This window comes from Nicotiana attenuata, chromosome 2 (assembly GCF_001879085.1).
Source record: "Nicotiana attenuata strain UT chromosome 2, NIATTr2, whole genome shotgun sequence".
In the NCBI taxonomy this organism is placed as follows: domain Eukaryota; kingdom Viridiplantae; phylum Streptophyta; class Magnoliopsida; order Solanales; family Solanaceae; genus Nicotiana; species Nicotiana attenuata.
Genome location: NC_031990.1, coordinates 49,146,531 through 49,166,662, shown reverse-complemented (window position 1 = coordinate 49,166,662; position 20,132 = coordinate 49,146,531). Strand labels below are relative to the sequence as shown.

The window sequence follows — 20,132 nt, the reverse complement described above, 5'->3', positions numbered from 1 at the left end:
GGCGTAGAGGTGCCTTTTTGTATAGATGATTGGGCTTCTTTTGTGGAGAACCATATTTTGTTGTAGGTTCTCTTTTTTCTGGTATACTGTTTGTATGCAGGGTTCTCCCCTTCTGTTAATAAAATATTTTACCTCATCAAAAAAGGTAAATATGAAAGAAAACAATTGACCTTTGAAATATTCCAAATTGAATGGCAAAATGACAGGAAGAGAAACATGCAGATGAGGTATATCCATCAATATTTGATTGAAGATCCCGAACCATTTTTGATTGGACAAAAACTGAGAACGATCAGTCGACCTGGGTCTATGAATTTATTGAATTCTCCGAATTTTAGGTGGCATGGGGGTTGTAAATATTATATCACCATGGGAGAGTTTAAAATTAGTAATGTTAACCATTCCATTTTTCACACAAACTCTTCGATGACTTATCGTAGGGGCTGACAGACTGGAAAAAATTGGAACATAGAAGAATGACTTTACTTATTTGTATAAAATATCCCGCTTTTCAGCAGGTCGTTTTCTACTTGAAATAGCTTTTGGATTTCTTTTCTTAACAAGGGCTGCCAAAACATATATCTATGAATAGATAGCATTCAGCTAGAGAGAAGACACAGAAACAGGGTCAGGAACGACGAATCTTTTATGGTAAAGAGATCCATTTTTCAAGTTCGTTATTACGGGTAGGTCCTACAAAGAATCAGACTGATGATGTATACAACACTTGAATTTTTAAAAAAAAAAAAGAATAGGAAAAAGCCAGCTATCGGAATCGAACCGATGACCATCGCATTACAAATGCGATGCTCTAACCTCTGAGCTAAGCGGGCCAGCATAACAAAAACCTTATATGCGTAGTATTTGACTAAACTATTGGAAAGTTATTAACTATTAAATACTATTATTTTGAATATTCTAGAACAAGGCCAAAGTCCCAGATCGAGTCAGCCAGCGAGTTCGAACTGTTCGTTAAACTATTTTTTGATTTTATCCATTCATTCATCCAATCCACAATCACAAGGGGACGGAAGGACTTCTAGCCTATTAGAATCCCTTAAGAGTAGTAGGGAAATGGAATATATCTTTAGTCTAACAAAGATGCAATTTCAATTAATTGTCATTTACTGATCTCGTCTTTTATGGAATTCCTCTCTAAAGTTGGTAGTATGAGAGCAATTCTAAAAGTAAAATCAAAAATGTTGCTCCTACAGGGGAATTGCAGAATGAATGAGAGAACACCAAAATAAATAAAAATAAAAGTAAAATCAGATAACAAATAATTCACAAGTATTTCTGTCAAATATAGGCTGGAGAGTTATACCTTAATCACATCACGGCTTAAGTCTTTAATGTTTTCCACATGAAGCGTAATTTTCTTTCCCTTATCAGATATAGGACCACCAGGTTTCAGCTGCAAAGACGAGTATAATCTCATCATTACTATAAATTCCATAAGCTATTCTTTTCTAGCACGTGACAGTGATTACCTCAGAATTGCGATAACCACAAGCATCACAAGAGGATGCCATAACTATTACTTCTTGAAAGTATGGAATATCTTTAAGTGGTTAAGTCCAACAAGTACCATAGAAGCAAAAAAGCTTGCAGCAGATGACAGTCGCTATTCTTACAAAAAAAAATGCTAAATCACAAAGATAAACTAGTTAAAGCCAAAACTACCCAAAAAAAAAAAAAAAAAAACACCGCCATGCACCAACTGGAACTCTGTCTTTAAAAAAAACTAAAAAATGGGAGCCAATTAATTCTTTATATAGACAAAATTATGCAACTCCATTAAAGAGATTTAAAAATCACAATAGAATTTTCCATGATGAAAAAGACATCAATTAAATCTCTTTACTTGCATCTAATCACTCTAAAGAAGCTGACAGTCATGGTACAAAGTCCCATCTAGATTATTTAACTGTTTTAGGTTGTCCTTCTGTTACGGAGATCTAATAACAGAGACATACAGGGATCCTCCAAGAACTGAAAATTATTAGCTATAACATTAAATTATTTAAGCTCAACATTTATCAATGATTGCAACACCACATGATAAATTAAGAGGCAGATGCCCTGATAAAACTAAATAAATTTATAACAAATATAAATAAACAGATGGACAACAAATGCAACTGTTAATATTTCTCTTCATTTATGTGGCAAAGGACAGTGTGGGGTGGAAGTGAGAAATCATGGGGTTATCAATAGTGTAAATGCAGAAAAGGATACTGGTAACAAACATTCTACAGTCACACCTCGCAGCGCATGCTCCACAAGTTGATGGAAACATCATCACCTGTCAAAAAGAGGAAGCTATCAGAAAGAAGATTTAAAGGGGAGAGATATAAATGCAAGTAACCACTGCAGGATACCTCTTCAGGAGCTGAATATCGAAACAGAGCTTCAGCTATTTCTGCACTGTTACCCTGAGCAATAGCCTGACGTCCTGCTCTCGCTCCAACTGATCCATGTGGTTCCTTTAGCAGGTGATGAGGAACATTATTTATCTCCTCAGTTGATACCTCATCCCTTTGTCCTCCAACCTGTGATGGGTCCGCAAGATACCCTAAAGTTGCCTGTTGTTCAGGAGTACGCTCATAGAATGTGATTTTCAATGAGGGATCAAGAGATGGAGCTAACCTGTGAGATAGGCATTCACCTGAGCATAAGACTAACAATAATAGAACGGAGCAAAGATAAGCCTACTTGTATGTTTCTTAAAACCACATACTAACAAAGGCGCTTTTGAAATGAAATGGACCTACTTATACTTTTTTACCGCCATACTAAAAATCACAGTTTTGGTTATTTATAGGAGGGGATTTCAATGGCCATATTGGGTCGACTGCTGGCGACTATGGCGAGGTGCATGGCGGCTTCGGTTTTGGGGATAGGAACGGAGGAGGTACTTCGCTGTTGGATTTCGCTAAGGCTTTTGAGCTGGTGATTGCAAACTCTAGTTTTCCGAAGAGGGAGGAGCATTTGCTTACTTTCCAAAGTGCGGTGGCGAATACTCATATTGATTATCTCCTCCTCAGGAAGTGTGATAGAGGGTTGTGCAAGGATTGCAAGGTTATACATGGTGACACCCTCACGATGCAGCATAGGCTCTTGGTGATGGATGTCGGTATCATGATAAAGAGGAAGAAGCGGTTTGTACGAGGACGATAAAGCCCAGGAGTTGGAGGGGAGGTTATCAGCTATGGGAGCCTAGAAGAGTAATGGGGACGCGAGAGCTATGTGGATGACGACGGCGGCGAGAGAGGTGTTAGGGGTCTTGAAGGGTTACTCTGGCCAGCACAAAGGCAACGGGTGGTGGAATGAAGTGGTCCAACGTAAAGTGGAGGCGAAGAAGGTGGCATACCTGAAGTTATTTTCAGGACGAAGAGGATGTCGGATAAGTGGAGGTGGAGCATGATCGTACCATTGTACTAGAACAAAGGTAATATCCAGAGTTGTAACAACTGTAAAGGTATCAAGTTACCAAGTCTGGGAGACGGTGGTAGAAGTGAGGGTGAGAGAACGGTGTCTATATCCAACAACCAGTTCATGCCGGGTCGTTCGACTACAGAAGCTATCCACCTTATAAGGAGGTTAGTGGAGCAGTACATGGATATGAAGAAGGATTTGCACATGATGTTTATTGACCTGGAGAAAGCGCATGACAAGGTTCCTAGAGAGGTCTTTGGAGATGCCTGGAGGCTAAAGGTGTGCTGGTTGCCTACATTAGGGCGATTAAGGACATGTATGATGGAGCTAAGACTCGAGTTAGGACAATGGGAGGCTACTCGGAGCATTTCCTGGTTGTTATGAGGTTACACCAAGGATCTGCTCTTAGCCCGTTCTTATTTGCTTTGGGGATGGACGCACTGACACGCCACATTCAAGGGGAGGTGCCATGGTGTATGTTATTCGCTAATGACATAGTTCTGATTGATGAGACGCAAGGCGGCGTCAACGGGAGGTTGGAGGTTTGGAGACATGCCCTTGAGTCTAAGGGTTTCAAGTTGAGCAGGACTAAGACGGAATACCTGGAGTGCAAGTTCGGTGGGAGCCGAGGGAAGCGTGCAGGGAAGTGAGGCTTAACTCACAGGTCATACCCAAGAGAGGTAGTTTCAAGTACCTTGGGTCGGTTATCCAGGGGATGAGGAGATTGACGAGGATGTCACACACCGTATAGGGGTGGGGTGGATGGAATGGAGATTAGCACCTGGAGCCCTATGTGACAAGAAAGAGCCTCTATTACTCAAAGGTAAGTTTTATAGAGCGATGGTTAGACCGGCCATATTGTATGGGGCTGAGTGTTCGCCAGTTAGGAACTCACATATCCAAAAGATGAAAGTATCAGAAATGAGGATTTTGAGGTGGATGTGCGGGCAACTAGGATGGATAAGATTAAGAATGAAGATATTCAGGAGAAGGTGGACGTGTCTCCTATGGACGACGAGATGCAGGAAGCGAGGCTCAGATGGTTCGTGCACGTACGGAGGAGAAGTCCAGATTCCCCTGTAAAGAGGTGTGAGCGATTGATTTTGGCGGGTACGAGAAGAGGTAAAGGGCGGCCTAAGAAGTATTGGGGAGAGGTGATCAAACAGGACATGAAGTGGCTTCAGAATTCCGAGGACATGGCCCTTGATAGGAAGGTGTGGAGGTCGAGCATTAGGGTTGTAGGTTAGGAGGTAGTTGAGTATTTTTCTACTTTGTAGAGGTGTAACGCTAGTCTGATAGGGTTTTGTCTTAGACTGCTAACGGTTAATGTTGTGTCCACACTATTCTCCTGTTTTTTATTGATCCGGGCCTTATTTACTGGTTATTGTTATTGCTTTTCATCTATTCTCTGGTTCTTATGTTGCTATCATTATTTCTATTGTTTCAGTTAATAGTACTGATATATCGTCTCTCTTTTCGTCTTCTTGAGCCGAGGGTCTACCGGAAATAGCCCATCTACTCCCTCGGGGTAGGGGTAGGGGTAAGGTTTGCGTACACACTACCCTCCCCAAACCCCACTTGTGGAATTTTACTAGGTTGTTTTTCTGTTGTAGTACTAAAAATCGCAGTTTTGGGATGAAATGGACACGAAAAGAGCATATTGGATAGAGATTAGCAAAGATAAGCCAACTCATTTTTTAAACCACATATTAACAAAGGTGCTTTTTAGTGAAAGGGACCTACTTATACTTTTTTTAACTGTCATACTAACAAATGCAGGTTTGAGATGAAATGGACGTGAAAGAGCACATTGGAGACAGCGGATTAATATAGCCAACCTGCATTGAGCCATAGGTCATTAATTGATTGATCAAGGAACAAAGGCAGTTTGCATAAGGCAGCAAAAGATCAGTCACATTACAACTTAAACTCAACTTTAGATGAAAAGTTATTAAGCGTAAAAGGTTGCACCTCAAACTTTTGTATTTTATGTGATTTGGGTTCTTATGCAGAATTTTGAATCTGGCTCAGCGTACTTACTTTAGTTTTAGGTTTTGTACCCGTGACATGTAAGACACGGGATAACAATAGCAGTACCACTTAAACAAGTCTAACATCTAGCAAGTACTGTCCTAATTATCTACTTGATTTTTATTTTGTACTGTAATGTTACCCAGTTAGAACATTTGATTCACACACTACTGTACAATAACGGGGCCGTAATTCACTTCCTCATTTTTACGTGAGTTACAATTGTTCTTTGACGTAAAACCAAAACATACAAGAAAATAAATATGGAACAAAATCTTGATCAGAAAGTAAAAAGAGACAGCACTATACCGCAATTCAATTTTGATGTTTGAGTCGTGTTTGTGTTCTCTTATTCTTCTAACGCTTGATTGCAGTCATTTCTTCATCTGTATTGATGGTATATTTTATGCCTATATATTCACATGTGGTAATGCTTTTCGTTTTTGGAAGAATAACGGCTAGTTCCTAATTTATACTCCAAAGTAATTTGGTTCTACTCATCCATCCACGGAAAGTTCAGAAATTTCAGGTCACAGCATCCAACATGGTGCTAGTGCCTGTGACTGAACCATGATATATCATCTTTTATACAGCACTATAATTCCATTAGAGACATGAATCTCTCCAATATATAACTAGATAGAGCAACAGCAGAAACTTTCTATCATATAAAATGAGTCACTTACGGGTTCTCAATAAAGCTGTTACCAGCAGGATCATCAAGAATGAAAGTAAAGGATGAATCTCCTGAAGCACAAGCTCTCAGTTTTATCAAGAACCGATCTATTGCTTCAGCCATCTGGGGATCCACTTTCTGCAAAAGCCATGAGATGGAAATATCAGAACACGAAAAATATAGAAGAAAGAAAAGACAAGACCAATGTACGTGAGCCTCTAAACCAAAAGGAAAACTCCACCTTCCGCTCATCTTGAAGGGCCTCCAAACCGTCGGCAGCTCGAACCAGTATGCCTTCTATCTGTAATGCATCGCAGAGAGGCATCTATTAGAACAAAAGGCAATAAATTAAATATTTCTTCCCTTTCTAAGGTGTGCTGTGTTTGCAGCTGGGGAAACAAACAACCACTGGTCCCATTTCCTTGTCTTTTGAATCCCCATCAAAACCATAAACTCCAAATCCTAGCCCAACACTATTAGGATGTAAAAGAAAAATTTTAAAGACAAGAATGAAGGTTTCTGGACGACTCGTGCCTAAGTTCTTTTTATTGGAACATTGTTACAAAAGCATAAAACAACGATTTAATCATCAGGATAACTTTCTGAATAGGAAAGCAAGTAAAGGGCAGATACCGTTGACAATGATCCACGCTGAGCCTCGGGAGGGATCTCAAAATCCAGTTCAGGGATCTGCACAGCACAGCCATAACTTGATAAGCAAGCTATTTTTTTCGAGTTACACTTATACATGTAGCTATTCTTGATTGCCACATCTTTAATAATCAGTTATATATACAAGATCCATCTAAAAGATGCATTATCTTCTATTCGTTTATCTGGTTACAACGGCATCAAACATGGAGATTTAATAGGTTTACTTACAGTGTACATGTTGAAACCCTAACAAGTTACAAGAGAGTTTAATAAAGTACCTTGATGGTAGCACTTTCAGACTTCACAACTGTTCTGTCGAGCATCTGCAGTTTAAAAATACCAGTAATTCAACACTTGCGCAGAGTTAAACTAAAAGTTATCTTTACCTTAAAACACCCCCGGGACACACAACATTCTTTATTCCACAAAAATATGCATAAAGCAATCTGAAATAGATAAAAAAACAGAGGCTTCATAGAAAGCAACATCTTGAAGAATCATGCATTTTTCTAGTGACTGCTGCTTGTCCCTATCAACAATTCCATTAGCGAAATTACACATTGTTAGGATTGCTAAAGTGCCTTGTCTTGGTTGTGTGTAGCACTTCCAGAAAGAAAATTCTTAAAGATTAAGTCTTAGATAAAGAATAAGTCTGCTCATCCAGCATATAGTATCTGTATCAGGTTTATATTATTAAGGATAACTGAATAATGGCTCGAGAAGAGCACGTCTACAAGTAGATAGGGGGAAGCCAATGAACTACTTACTATCCTCTCATATTTTCCTCTGAAAGGAAGGTCTCTACTCCAAACTACATTATTCCACACCAAACATTGGTAGATAAACTAGATTTTCTCCTCCTTAGTAAGAGCCAACTTAGTTCCATTTACCAACTCTGATGATCTTGAGCTTTGAAGAAACAAGTATCAGGTATGTTCTAGATTCCAAGCAATTCTCCATCCAGGTCAAAGCAAATCACGTATTAAACTATTCCAAATTCTCTTTGAAAAGAGATATTGCACAATTCTACCCACAATTTTCAAAAACGACATCAACCAATCTACCTTTCATGGGATCAAACTGATTTCTCTTGCAACTCGTGGAAATAGCATTGACTCTCTACAGCGGATGGCCCGGGTTTACATCACAGCATGAGCGAGGACTAATAGCACTGTATGAATGCAAAGACCTAGTCTATTTACAATTCTATTCCCTTTTAGTAGGAAAGAGCATGTAGAAGAAGCAGCAAAGGGCAATAACCTAGCTACATGGTTGAAAAACATGAATGTTATCCATAGAACAGTCTAAAACAAACACTGAACCTAAACAACAGGCTTCATAGTGCAAAGCATGCCAAATCACTAATTAAAATTAAAAGAATAACATTGGAAAAAGAAGAAGAATGACAAAAGTATCACAAAAACATCACGAGAGAACAACTACCCCTTGTTCCAGAGGCCATTGCAACATAGGCAACTGCTTACCTCCTAGTTTATATCAACTTCAATGTTTCAATTCTAGACGGCTCAACGATTTTGATCAAGTCTACTAGCTCTCTAGAACTAGAAAGAAAGTTTTTCTCACGAATTAAAAAGAGAATCAAGTATGCAACTACGCACTGTATAGCAACAACAAGACATTATGCTACTTCAACAACCACATGAGAACTTCGTGGAGAAAGGTTAGTCCATGTTCAATGGAAAATGCAATAGAACTACCGAGTTTATTGCATATAGCAACTTAGTACATTATCTACCAGCATATAGCAATGTCAACAGATGCAATAGAGTTTCATCTTGAAATCCTAACTCGTGGCAATACCTTTTGATCCCCAGATGGAACATGCAAGTTATAGCAACATCCTCGAGGCTGAATCTCACCAGCGAACTCCACTTCATTATTTCTTCAGAAAGGGAATGAAAAGGCAGAAAAACAGGGTAAGGTAGGTAATTGGGCCGAAAGATACTCCAACTTCTAGTGTCTTCGGAGATGAAATGCCTTACCTTTCACCACAATGGGGACAGTCAAATGCTGACAATAATATCTGGAAGAATATTTAGTTTCCCTTTAGAATAGCAATCGTCGATGAAACATAGAGAGGGTGTAAACAAGAGTCAAACACAAGCGTCAAATTTTAATTTTTCAAGAAGATATAACTTCTATACCACATTCTGCAGTTTTTTTAGTTTCAAATATCAAACAAAATACTGGTAAAAATAGTGCTTGTTAAGGATTAGACCTTGTTAATGTGAAATGAAACCGATACTAGACAATAACAGTATGTCTTACTGATCAATCTTCTTAATTGTATTGTTAAATTCTAGAAGAATATTGACCAATCAAAACTCTAGTAGTTGAAAAACCAAAACTGTACAACTCTTTGTTTACAACTATAAGCCAGGCAACACCTCAGAAAAGAGGGGAAAGAAACCAAGTACCTTTCTAAAATGTGGAATCAGTGTTAAGAGAAACCTTGTTGTACCCTGTCAAAAGAAACAATAAGACCCTTGAGACAAAGAGTAGTATCCTGCTGATGTTTCCATATAAAACTAAAACAACCCAATAAATTTTCACTAAAGTAGCTCTACCAAAATTTGCAAAAAGAAAAGGGGGAGTTCAATGCACCACAATTTATTACCAAGAAGCTAACTTTATAGAAAATAAGTATGCATTCTTCGATTCAGCATATTTTTCATGTTAGCAACCCCATTCTCTTACAGAAAATTCAAGAATTAAAAAGCTATTGCACTGTTTTTCCTTTCCCAGATTAACTCCAAAAAAAACGAAAAGACTGAAGCAAACACAACATTCCATCAAAAATGTAACTTTGTAGCAAAGGCAGAGCAAATAATAATCTATGTAAAAGTAAATTAACCAAAAAAAGCTTCTACATTCCTCAGCTAAAGCAAATTTCCCATATTTTAAGGAAGAAGAAAAAAAGATCACATTTTTTCCTGAAATAACACAAAAATAAACAAGAAAAAGCATTTTTCCTCATACAGAAAACAAAAAAAGAAGCAAAAAAGGAGAAAGAAGATTTTCATACATTGTCACCACAGCGCATACAGAGGCTTTCAACGACATAAAGAGGAGTATCAATTTCAACATCATCTCCGGCGGCTGTTACTGCTTCCACCACCGACCGAACATCCATTATCTGTTCCTTAGCCCCCGCCATTCTCTAATAAAAATAATCAAATGTATTTTCCAACCAACCTTCTCTTATTTTTACTTGGAAGCAAGCTTTCTAAGGTGCTTGTTAATGGTGGCGAAAGACAGATTGCAATAATATTGGGTTCTGGAAGTTTGGTTCAAGAAGCTGCGCAAGACTCTAGTAGAAGCACGAGGGTACGAGAGGGGCCAAAGATGACAGTAACTGTAGACACAATATAAATTTCAAAAATCGTAAAGACAGGCATCAAAAAAGCCGTCTTAGCTCAGCGGTAGAGCGCGTGGCTTTTAACCACGTGGTCGTGGGTTCGATTCCCACAGACGGTGTATCAGCTTTAAAGCCTTCTTTTTTGCTTTTTGAAATTTACACGTGTTGAAATTATTTTGCTGCTATCTCAGCGAAAATATTTTAGTAATAATAATTTGAAATTTACACGTGTTGAAATTATTTTGCTGATATCTCAGCGAAAATATTTTAGTAATAATAAAACTTGGAGGGTGTTTGGATGGGCTTAAAAAATGAACAAACTAGATTTTAAGCACTTTTTTATTTTCTGGAGCACTTTTCCTCAGGCATTTCAGTGAAAATCAATCTTCGTTGTAAGTTCTTCTCGATCCTTATTGTAATCGTGATAATTTATTGATATTAGGCATTTTTCTCGTCATTCTCGTCTAATTTTGTAAGATAGTTGTTTTTGGCTTTGTTTTGTTTCTTGCATCTTCTTTCATTTTCTTTTGTATTTTACTATTGAATTTCCTTCGAGTCTCCATTTCTAAGGCTTGTTTTTAGTGGTTTTAGTTATACTGATAATCGTACCCTCATTTCTTGGCCATTCTCTTCTTCTAGTATTGTTAATACTACTAGCGTTAGTTTTAGTTCTAAGGCTTCTCACCATTCTTTAGTAGTGAATGGAACAATTGAAAGAAGCATACATGAAGGGAACTTGTATCAGACTGTGAAAAATAAAAATCTTAGTGTTGAAGAATCAGGGATTACCAAAAAAATTTGAATTAAATGGTTCTCAAGTTGATGGAACTATATTTACATTGAAATCAGTCTAAGAGCTACTAAAATGAAAATTATCCTATAATTGCCCCAATGAGAAAATTAGTAGTATTAGAATGAGATGTACTTTAAAAGAGCTTGAAATCGATTGATACGGAAAATCTTTCAACATTCGAGAGAAACAATTTATAGACACTTTCATAGTGTTTTGAAGGCCATTTGTGAGCTTGCGAGAGATATTATAAGACCACATCCGAATTATAATGATGGTGCAGAAGCTCACAATCCATATAACGGTCGATATCTCCCTTTCTTTAGAGTAAGTAATAATTTTTCCTAATTATTTTTTATTAAACTTATAACTTAACTTTTATAAGTATTACTAACTTAAGCTATATTCATACTTGTATATGTATATAGGATTGTATTGGAGCACTTGACGGCACACAAGTTAAAGCAAGATTACCGCAAGGTCAAGAGATACCATATATTGGACATAAAGGTTATCCGACTCAAAATATTCTTAATGTCATAGATTTTAATATGTGTTTTACATTGCATGGGCTGGGTGGGAAGGAGTAGCTCACGATAATCGTATATTTGGTGAGGCCCTTCGTAGACTAAACTCAAGTTTCCACGTCCAATTGGAAATAAGTATTATCTAGTTGATACAGGATATCCGCACATGAAGGGATACATGGCTCCATAGAAAGGAGATAATGTGAGATACCACCTAGCACAATTCTGCCGCGGTGCAACAAGAGAATTGCGAGAACCAAGAGGGCGAATTGAAAAATTTAACAATTTGCATTCTTCCTGTAGAAATATTGTAGAGCGCACATTTGGGGTTTGGAAAGCGAGATGGTCTATTTTGCGAGACATGCCTATCACATTGACACTTGAAGAGACATCGTACTTGCTATTATGGCCATTCATAACTATATTAGAAAGAAATACAATATGGATGATGCATTCCGAGCAGCTGAGAATGAGAGATATGTTCCATTTGTTGATCCTGATGTTGGTATATCTTCGAGAGCTAATAACAATATAAATGCGGAAAAATGTGGAAGAGCAAAGTGATCTCGTTTGGATGGGTCTTCGTGATTTGATTGCTAATAAAATTTGTGAAGCTTGATACTTGTAATTGTAGAGTAAAAACACTAGCTGGTTATGATCAGCAACATGCCTTAAAAGGTTATTTTGTTTAGATATTTGTTAAATTTATTAAAATATTTTTATTAAGAGAGAAATTACTTCTATGTATTTGTCCGCATATAAGTCAATAGTTACCGTACCTGGCATAAAAAGAAAGGAGCATTACAACATTTTATTCTATCAACAAACATACAATTACAATTGAATTAAGGTTGCATACTGGATCGGCTTCTGCTTGCCTTCCAAAAAGAGCAGCTAATGCCATAATGAGCTTCCTTCTACTTTCAATGGATGTAACTGCATCTTTAATTTATCAAGAGTAAATGGACAAAAAGGGAAAGAGAAATTCAACAAAATAATTTGGTATTTTAAATATGTTGATACTTTTATGAAAGTTTACTTGATTAAAAGTGGTTAAAAATGAGCATTCAAAAATTATATTTATAAAAATTATCTAAAGTAATCAATTAAATTGAAATTAAATTAAAATATAAATTATTTTTTATTTGCATTAATTCATAATGAAATATATTGTAGTAATTAGCTCCTTTATATAGTTAACAACTTTAAGGATATTTTTGTATTTTTAATAGAAAAAAGTGCTTACCAGCACTTGTTTACCAAATACTTCAACAGCTTTGCTTATTTGTAAAACAAGATACAACACTTAAAAGTTGTGCTTAGAAGCCATTTTCTTAACACTCTGTTTGGACCATTGTTCCCCATCGTTTTGTAATGTATTGTATCGTATCGTATCGTATCGTATCGTATTATGAATACAATGTTTGGATAAATTGTATTGTTTATTATTGTTAAATAATATTTTGCTACTTGGTTTGACTATTGTTTAACCAAAAAATTATTAAATTCTTTGAGTAAACCAATTAGTAGATAGGGGAGGGTAAATCTTAGTCAAACATAATTAACTCTAGATCTAGATATATTGGATATAAAAGTTGGAGAAGAATAAATAGATTTAATATTTCTTCAGACGATTATTACATATCAAGTAGAAATGATAAGCTTACATTTATGACGGGATTACGCTATAATCGTAAAAGCATGGAAGGAGAATAGAGAAAGATATTGATAGTTGAGAGATCCATTTGGTTCAGTAATCATGGCCTCTCCTGTAGTAGTCAGATCTCCCCCCTTATAGTGGTCTCCTGCCTCTCTCTATATATACTAACAATTTTCCCTTTTATCCAACGGTCTTTGACTGGCGTGCTTTCTCATGACTGAGTCCTTCATTACTTGCTCAAGAGATTATGCTTATTTTGCGATATAAGTTTTCTAGCGGCATGACTCCGGCAGGGACCGTGGTGCTTGTCGCCATTACATCTCGTGGGCACGACCATGGCAGGGTCGGCCTCTTACCGTCTCGTTTTATGATAACCATCTGGTGGTCATATTTCGACCCATACAGTTAGTCTCTCCGCCCGTTGGGATCGTCTTTTGGGCGAGCTCAATGGCGGACCCTGTGTTTCAAAAATTTGGAGAAATCTGATCATTATGCGTGGAAGGGGTTCTTATGGCGAGGTGGCGAGGTGATGTTTTAAGGACTTTACCGAACCGTTACGTCCGTTCGGAGATGGATCGTCATGTCGAGTCGGGATACCATGGATGCCCGTTATGGGTCATTATGACGCACGTTTCCCAGACACCGCCTTATTTCTCGTGCCCTTTCAACTTTTTGGCGACTCTCGGGTTTCCCGCTCAGGGTATTTGTGTTCCTATATATGGGGGAACCCACCATTTGATTGTTACACTTTTCGATTTACCTGAGGAATCTCACAAACTTCCACCATATTTCGTATTTCTGCTTCTGTCAGAATTTGACGTGACCACCCTCTCTATTTCTTCATCACTTTTGTTTATTCGATCGAGCTTGATAAATGGCTGGTACCTCTTCCCAGACTGACAGATTCGTCGAAACTCCGTTGCTGGAAAATGATGTACCTCTTCATGGAGAGGGAACGGAGGTGACGGAAGATGGGGGGTTTCCGACTGTGGCTGAGATACCGTCTGGGGAAATTATGGACTGATTTTAACACCCCTGCCGGAGATGAACCGAAACCTGTTTCTTCCACCATGGATGAAGCGGCGATTAGGGCGCTCAAGGCTAAGTGGGGAATCCCAAAGCATATCGACATGATACTGGTGATGGGGGCGGACATCGTACATCTGAACCGCCCGAGGTACTACGCATTTTTATGCGTATCCTTTTTGTTGTCGGATATACGCTTCCTCTCCCCTCTCTAGTGATAGACTTCTGCCGCTTCTACGAGGTGTGCCCGGCTCAGCTCTCACCGTATGTGTACAAGCTCTTCCTCATGCTTATCAAGTATGTAGAGCTCACCGGTCGAGGGATTACTTCGGGTCACATGCTTCATATTTTTGCCCCTCAATTTCTTCGGGGCACGATGATCCATATGCGCCATCGAGGAACCAAGAGTTTAGCGGTGAAGATGGATGATAAGGCTAATCGTCGCTTCCGGGAAAGCTATTTTTACGTTCGTACAGAGCACCTTGTGGCGTACCCGGAAGGGTTCCCTGAGACGTGGAACTTCGCTCGTACGTTTTCCCCTTGTTTATTTCGCGATTTCTTTCAAGGCGGTTGCCAATCGTCCTTCTTTAGGTGATTTTGCTGACTTATTTTCGCTTTTGTAGCCGAGAGATTACCTCCACCGCCAGTTGACGATATCTGTGAGTGGGTGGGTGCAGTTCTTCCCCATACAAGGGGCATTCGTGAGTGGGCGTCCTTCCACGAGAAATACGGGCGTAAACCTCTCACTGGTGAGTCGGCCTGTTCTCTTCGCCTTATGGTTCGATTTTGTCGTTATATGACCGTTTTTCTTTGTTTGCAGGGAGAATGTGAAGGACAAGGGTTCTTCCACTCGTATTCCGTCAACCAGCGCCCCCTTCCCGTCCTGCGCCGAGAGCCACCATCCGGCCTACATCGAGAGCCGTTAACCAACCCGTACCTGCGGCCGGAACTGCAAGCGCGGCGGCTGTTCCTCAACCTGAGACTTCGGTTTCTACTATCCACTCAACGGGCGAGTCATTCCGTACTGGAAGTGGAGGGGCTCCGTCGAAGAGACGACGGGTGGCCTTGGAAGTGGCGTCTCAAATCGAAACATCGTCATGGGGCGACCTTTCCTTAACGACTCCCGAAGTCGGTGGTTATGTCAGCCCACTAGTAGAGGCTACAACAATTATGAGGGATCAACAGACCGAAGTGGTGGGGAGACGGATTGTCGAGGCCGCCAATACTGTATGGGGCGGCCCTTCGTCATCCCGGCCGACCCGCACTTCCTCTTGAGCTGAAGAGAGGGGGAAAGGTGTCATGGTCAACGATTACGAGTCTGAATCCGACCTTGACCCTGACGACGTTAGGATGTTCGAGGAAGGCTTTACCCGAACCGTGGTAACGGCGGGAGGTCCCTCTGGGATACTCAAAATTCCGTCGGACCTCAAACTTTGCAAGACACAGTGGACTTTGTGTCGCAGTTTGATCTCCTATGATTGGTCGTAGAAAGCAGGGCTCTTCAAGACGTCAGCGATGCCGAAATGTCACGTGGAGTTTCCGCGATGGGCCTAATGGTGAGCTCCTCGTATGTTTTTCTTTGTTTGTTGTTATTATTTTTTAACTTGGCCCTTATCGACTACCTTCTTCTCTTTGTTTTCAGTCTTACATGCTGGAGATCGAGAGTGCTCGTCGGGCCGATACTCGGGCCAAGATTTTCCTGACGATGCTTGAAAAGTATCGGCGTTGATACCCAATTTTTCCTCAAACTATTTTTAAATTTGCACATATACCTTCAAAATCACTTTTTACAATAATTGGTATTTTTCCATAATTTTCCATATTATTATTAATTTTTTTTTTCCTAATTTATTCAGTACTTTATATCCAATAATTATTCATAAATTACATTACAAGTAATTTCAAAGTATTTCTTAGCTCAATATATCATTTTTAATCCTATTAGGATTTAATTATTTCACAAATTAGCCAATTTGGCATTGTTTGGCTATAATTACAATAATTTTGCAATTATAGCCTAATTGTACACTTTATGCTATTTTAATTCAATAATCAGTCATTCTATATTGTAAATATTAGTTAATTACCTTAATTTCACCTATTTAGCTTTAATTTCATTTTATCTAATTATTAGCTATTTTTATTAATTATTTATCTAATTTTGATGGGTATTCAACAATTAGCCATTCTTATTTAAATTATAGCCTAATTAAACCTGGTCCAAATGAAATAACCCACCAGACCCCAAGCCCAATACCCTATCCTACCCGGCCCAATCCCCATTCCATCTGAGTCGTTGATTATTTTGAATCAACGGTTCAGATAAGCCCCCTCCTAATTTAACCCCCTAATGACTACCCCCGTCTCTCGTTTCCCCTCCCCCTCTCATTCTCTCTCAACCGGTCTCTCTGTCTCCCTCTCTCTATCTCTAGTTCTCTCTAGAACCTTCTCTTCTCCCCTCCTCTCCGATGGACCCTGTCCACCTTCTCCGGCCACCTCCCTCGCCGGAAACCATGGCCTCTCATCATCTCCTAGCCTCTGCTTCACCCCACGCCGGTTTGACACTACCCTGAGGTCCTCAGGTGAACCCGGAGCGATTCAACTCCTACCCATGGTCCTTCATGCCATTTTCCGGCCACCTCTGGCTGTTCGAGTAAGATCTATGACTTTTCCGGCTAAGACCAGTAACATTTTAAGGTTTTCTCATCTTCTCTGGGTTCTCTGAAACCCTAACTCTTAAGATTTTCCGATTTCTTTTAGATTTGTCTTAGATCTGTGTATATTATGAGCTTTTTGTTGTTTTCCTCAAAGGTTTTTTCCGAATTTTCTAAAGTAACTCTTCATCTTCAACTATGATTTTAACCCCTTTTTTCAAAAAACAAAAAATGTTTATATTCTGATTTTTTTTGTATTAATCTACGACTCTCACTGTGTTTAAAAGTTTGTTTGAGCCTTCTCCTTTATCCGAGTTATTCTGTTGAAAACCAAATGTTTCTTAAGTTTCCGAGTTCGTCTTGGGTGCTATGTTCAATTAATCTGTATATTTCTTATGAACGTTCTGTGATTCTGTGGTTTTACCCTATGTTTGCTTGGTAGAGTGTCTGGTTGCAATTATTCCTGCCTATTATGTGATCCTATTCTATTTTTTGTTCACCAATGTTGCTGAAACTTCCCTTCTCCTGCCTGTATGTCACGACCCGGATTTCCCACCATCAGGAGTCGTGATGGCGCCTACTATCGGAGCTAGGCAAGCCAAACATTTAAAACATTTTTACTGATTTCATTCGAACAATACAATACATGAGAACAATAAATAAGCGGAAGATTTTAGATTAACACAACTGTAAACCAAAAGTGCGGAAGTTTGAAACATAGTTCTACCCAGAGTCTGGTGTCACTAGCTCACGGACTACTATAGAATGCTAAAAACAAGTCCGAAAGGAAGTACATAGTGTTTGTTCGATACAAGGTAAACAAACTAAAACATAGAAGGGACTTCGGCCTGCGAACGCCTTCTAGGCTACCTCGTGAGTCCCTGGACTAAAGATAGCTCCCGGCAAATCCTACTGCTGCGGTCCGAAAGCTGCTCCCTGATCTGTGCACAAAAATGCACAGAGTGTAGCATCAGCACAACCGACCCCATGTGCTGGTAAGTGCCTGGCCTAACCCCGTCGAAGTAGTGACGAGGCTAGACGAGACCTACCAAAAACAACCTGTACAGATATATATACACATATACAAGAGCAACGAAAATAATAACAGAAGATATCAAGTAAAGCTGGGAAGGGGGCATGCTCGGGAATAACGGATGAAAATGAATTATTAGAAATAACAGCAGAACTACTCCAGGTTTCCATGATATAGTGGTACGGCGTGCCACACGATCCCATATTATAATACATAAGTGGTCGGCGCGCCACACGATCCCATTTCATGACATATATAGTGGTCGGCGTGCCACACGATCCCATATTATAGTATATAAGTGGACGGCGTGCCACACGATCCCATTTCATGACATATATAGTGGTCGGCATGCCACACGATCCCATATTATAGTATATAAGTGGACGGCGTGCCACACGATCCCATATTATAGCTCAAAATGTCTGACTTTGTAAAGAAGGCCCCATTTGGGCAATTCGACAACATAACATTTTAACCCGGCAAGGGTACAGCTAACAGCCCGAATATCCCGGCAAGGGAGAATACGTAATAATAGTCTACACGTCCCGGCAAGGGAATAATCACAACACACACTCTTTTAAATGACTTCTTTCTCTTCTATCACATTCTTGTTCGAGCCAACGCTCCAAAATATATCAATCACAATTCTTCCTCAACCGTTTACATTATATGAAATTTATCGATTAGACAAGGTAGTGGTGTCACATCATTCGAATTAAAAGCAATTAAGACTCACGGTCATGCTAGACTCCGGTGCATAGACAACCGTCACCATGCCTATACACCGTACTCCACATTTAGCAAGTAGCAAATAGCATTCTGATCCTATTCCCTCAAGCCAAGGTTAGTACAAACACTTACCTCGGTCCAAAGAATAGCAATCAATCCTCAAATACCGCCTTTCCTCTACAATCCGACTCCGAAACAATGGTATCTAGTCATAATTAATTCAATAATATCAATAAGGGCTCAAAAACATAATCTCATAGCCTAGAAATGAAATTCCAATCATTTTCCCAAAAATACCAAAATTCGACACCGGTCCCACATGGTCCAAACACGAGGCTCGGACCAAAACCCAATCACCCATAACCCCACAAGTTCAAATATATAATTTATTTCAAGATTCGACCCCAAATTGAGGTTGAAGCACCCAAAATTCTCAAAACCCTAACTCTACCCATAACCCTTAATTTCTACTTTGATTTCATGATTTAGGCTTAGAAACTTGCTAATTAATGAAGGAAAAGTGAAGGAAATAAGTGGGAAATTACTTACTCAAGTGATCTTGAAGAGTGGGGGCTTCAATGGAGTCCTAAAGCTTGGGGAAGAAGAGGGTTCATGAGAAAAATGCCCAAGTCCCGAAACTATTTTGTTTTGAACATTTTAAAAAAAATCACTGGGCGTATTTACTCTATGCGATCGCAGAAGGAAGCTTGCGACTGCATAGGGGAAGGGAAAATTGACCATTGCGATCGCAGAAGTGGTCATGCGAACGCATAGAAGAAAAGGGGTTGTGCATACCGGGGTTGGTTTAATGAAACGCGATCGCGGAAGCATAATGCGATCGCAAAGAACGAAGGGGCTAAGGTACGCGGTCGCAGAGGAGTTCATGCGATCGCATAGAGCAGAAAATGGACCTGATCAAGTAACCCTACGCGATCACAGAAAGGTGTATGCGATCGCAGAGGGCAATTTACCTGGACACCAGCAACAACAGTTTTCTGCAATTTTTCTTAAGTTCAAACACCCCGAAACACCTCCGAAAACACTCCCGAGCCCTCGGGGCTCCTAACCAAACACACACACTAACTCAATAACATCCTACGAACTAACTCGAGCGATCAAGTCGCCAAAATAACATCAAAATCAATGAATCAAGCCTCAAAATCATCATTTTTCATTTCAAACTTCTTAAACTTCAAATTTTAGATATTTAGGTCCGAAACACGTCAAATGACGTTCGATTTCGACCAAACTTTACAGAAAGCGCTTAACACATATTTAAGACTTGTACCGGGCGTCGGAACCAAAATACGAGCCCGATACCATAGTCTTTTAATCAATTTTCATTCCCATTTTTCTTAATAATTTCAGAAAAACAATTTCACAGAAAAATTCATTTCTCGGGCTCTCGACCTCGAAATTCGACTCCGGGCATATGCCCGAGTCTCATATTTTTCTACGGACCCTCCGGGACCGCCAAATCACGGGTCTGGTTCCGTTTATCAAAAATGTTGACCAAAGTCACCTTTAGCAATATT

At 39.3% G+C, this 20,132-nt stretch overlaps 1 protein-coding gene and 2 non-coding genes across 3 annotated transcripts in view; 1 reads left to right on the top strand and 2 right to left on the bottom strand.

The window, feature by feature from the left end:
* The window catches only part of LOC109209338 (zinc finger protein ZPR1-like), a 15,510-nt gene extending 5,388 nt beyond the window's left edge, over nucleotides 1-10,122 (bottom strand). The window contains exons 1-12 of the mRNA XM_019372600.1: nucleotides 9,846-10,122; nucleotides 9,238-9,282; nucleotides 8,803-8,843; nucleotides 8,621-8,702; nucleotides 7,078-7,122; nucleotides 6,779-6,835; nucleotides 6,387-6,446; nucleotides 6,156-6,283; nucleotides 2,382-2,649; nucleotides 2,239-2,305; nucleotides 1,491-1,561; nucleotides 1,325-1,414 (exon numbers count right to left, since the gene is read on the bottom strand). Of these exons, the coding sequence (XP_019228145.1) occupies nucleotides 1,325-1,414; nucleotides 1,491-1,561; nucleotides 2,239-2,305; nucleotides 2,382-2,649; nucleotides 6,156-6,283; nucleotides 6,387-6,446; nucleotides 6,779-6,835; nucleotides 7,078-7,122; nucleotides 8,621-8,702; nucleotides 8,803-8,843; nucleotides 9,238-9,282; nucleotides 9,846-9,977 (1,086 nt within the window). The 5' untranslated portion in view covers nucleotides 9,978-10,122. The remainder of the gene's footprint in view (nucleotides 1-1,324; nucleotides 1,415-1,490; nucleotides 1,562-2,238; nucleotides 2,306-2,381; nucleotides 2,650-6,155; nucleotides 6,284-6,386; nucleotides 6,447-6,778; nucleotides 6,836-7,077; nucleotides 7,123-8,620; nucleotides 8,703-8,802; nucleotides 8,844-9,237; nucleotides 9,283-9,845) is intronic.
* On the bottom strand, nucleotides 761-833 carry TRNAT-UGU. The gene has a single exon. It is a non-coding gene; the product is annotated as a tRNA-Thr (tRNA).
* On the top strand, nucleotides 10,226-10,297 carry TRNAK-UUU. Its single transcript has one exon. It is a non-coding gene; the product is annotated as a tRNA-Lys (tRNA).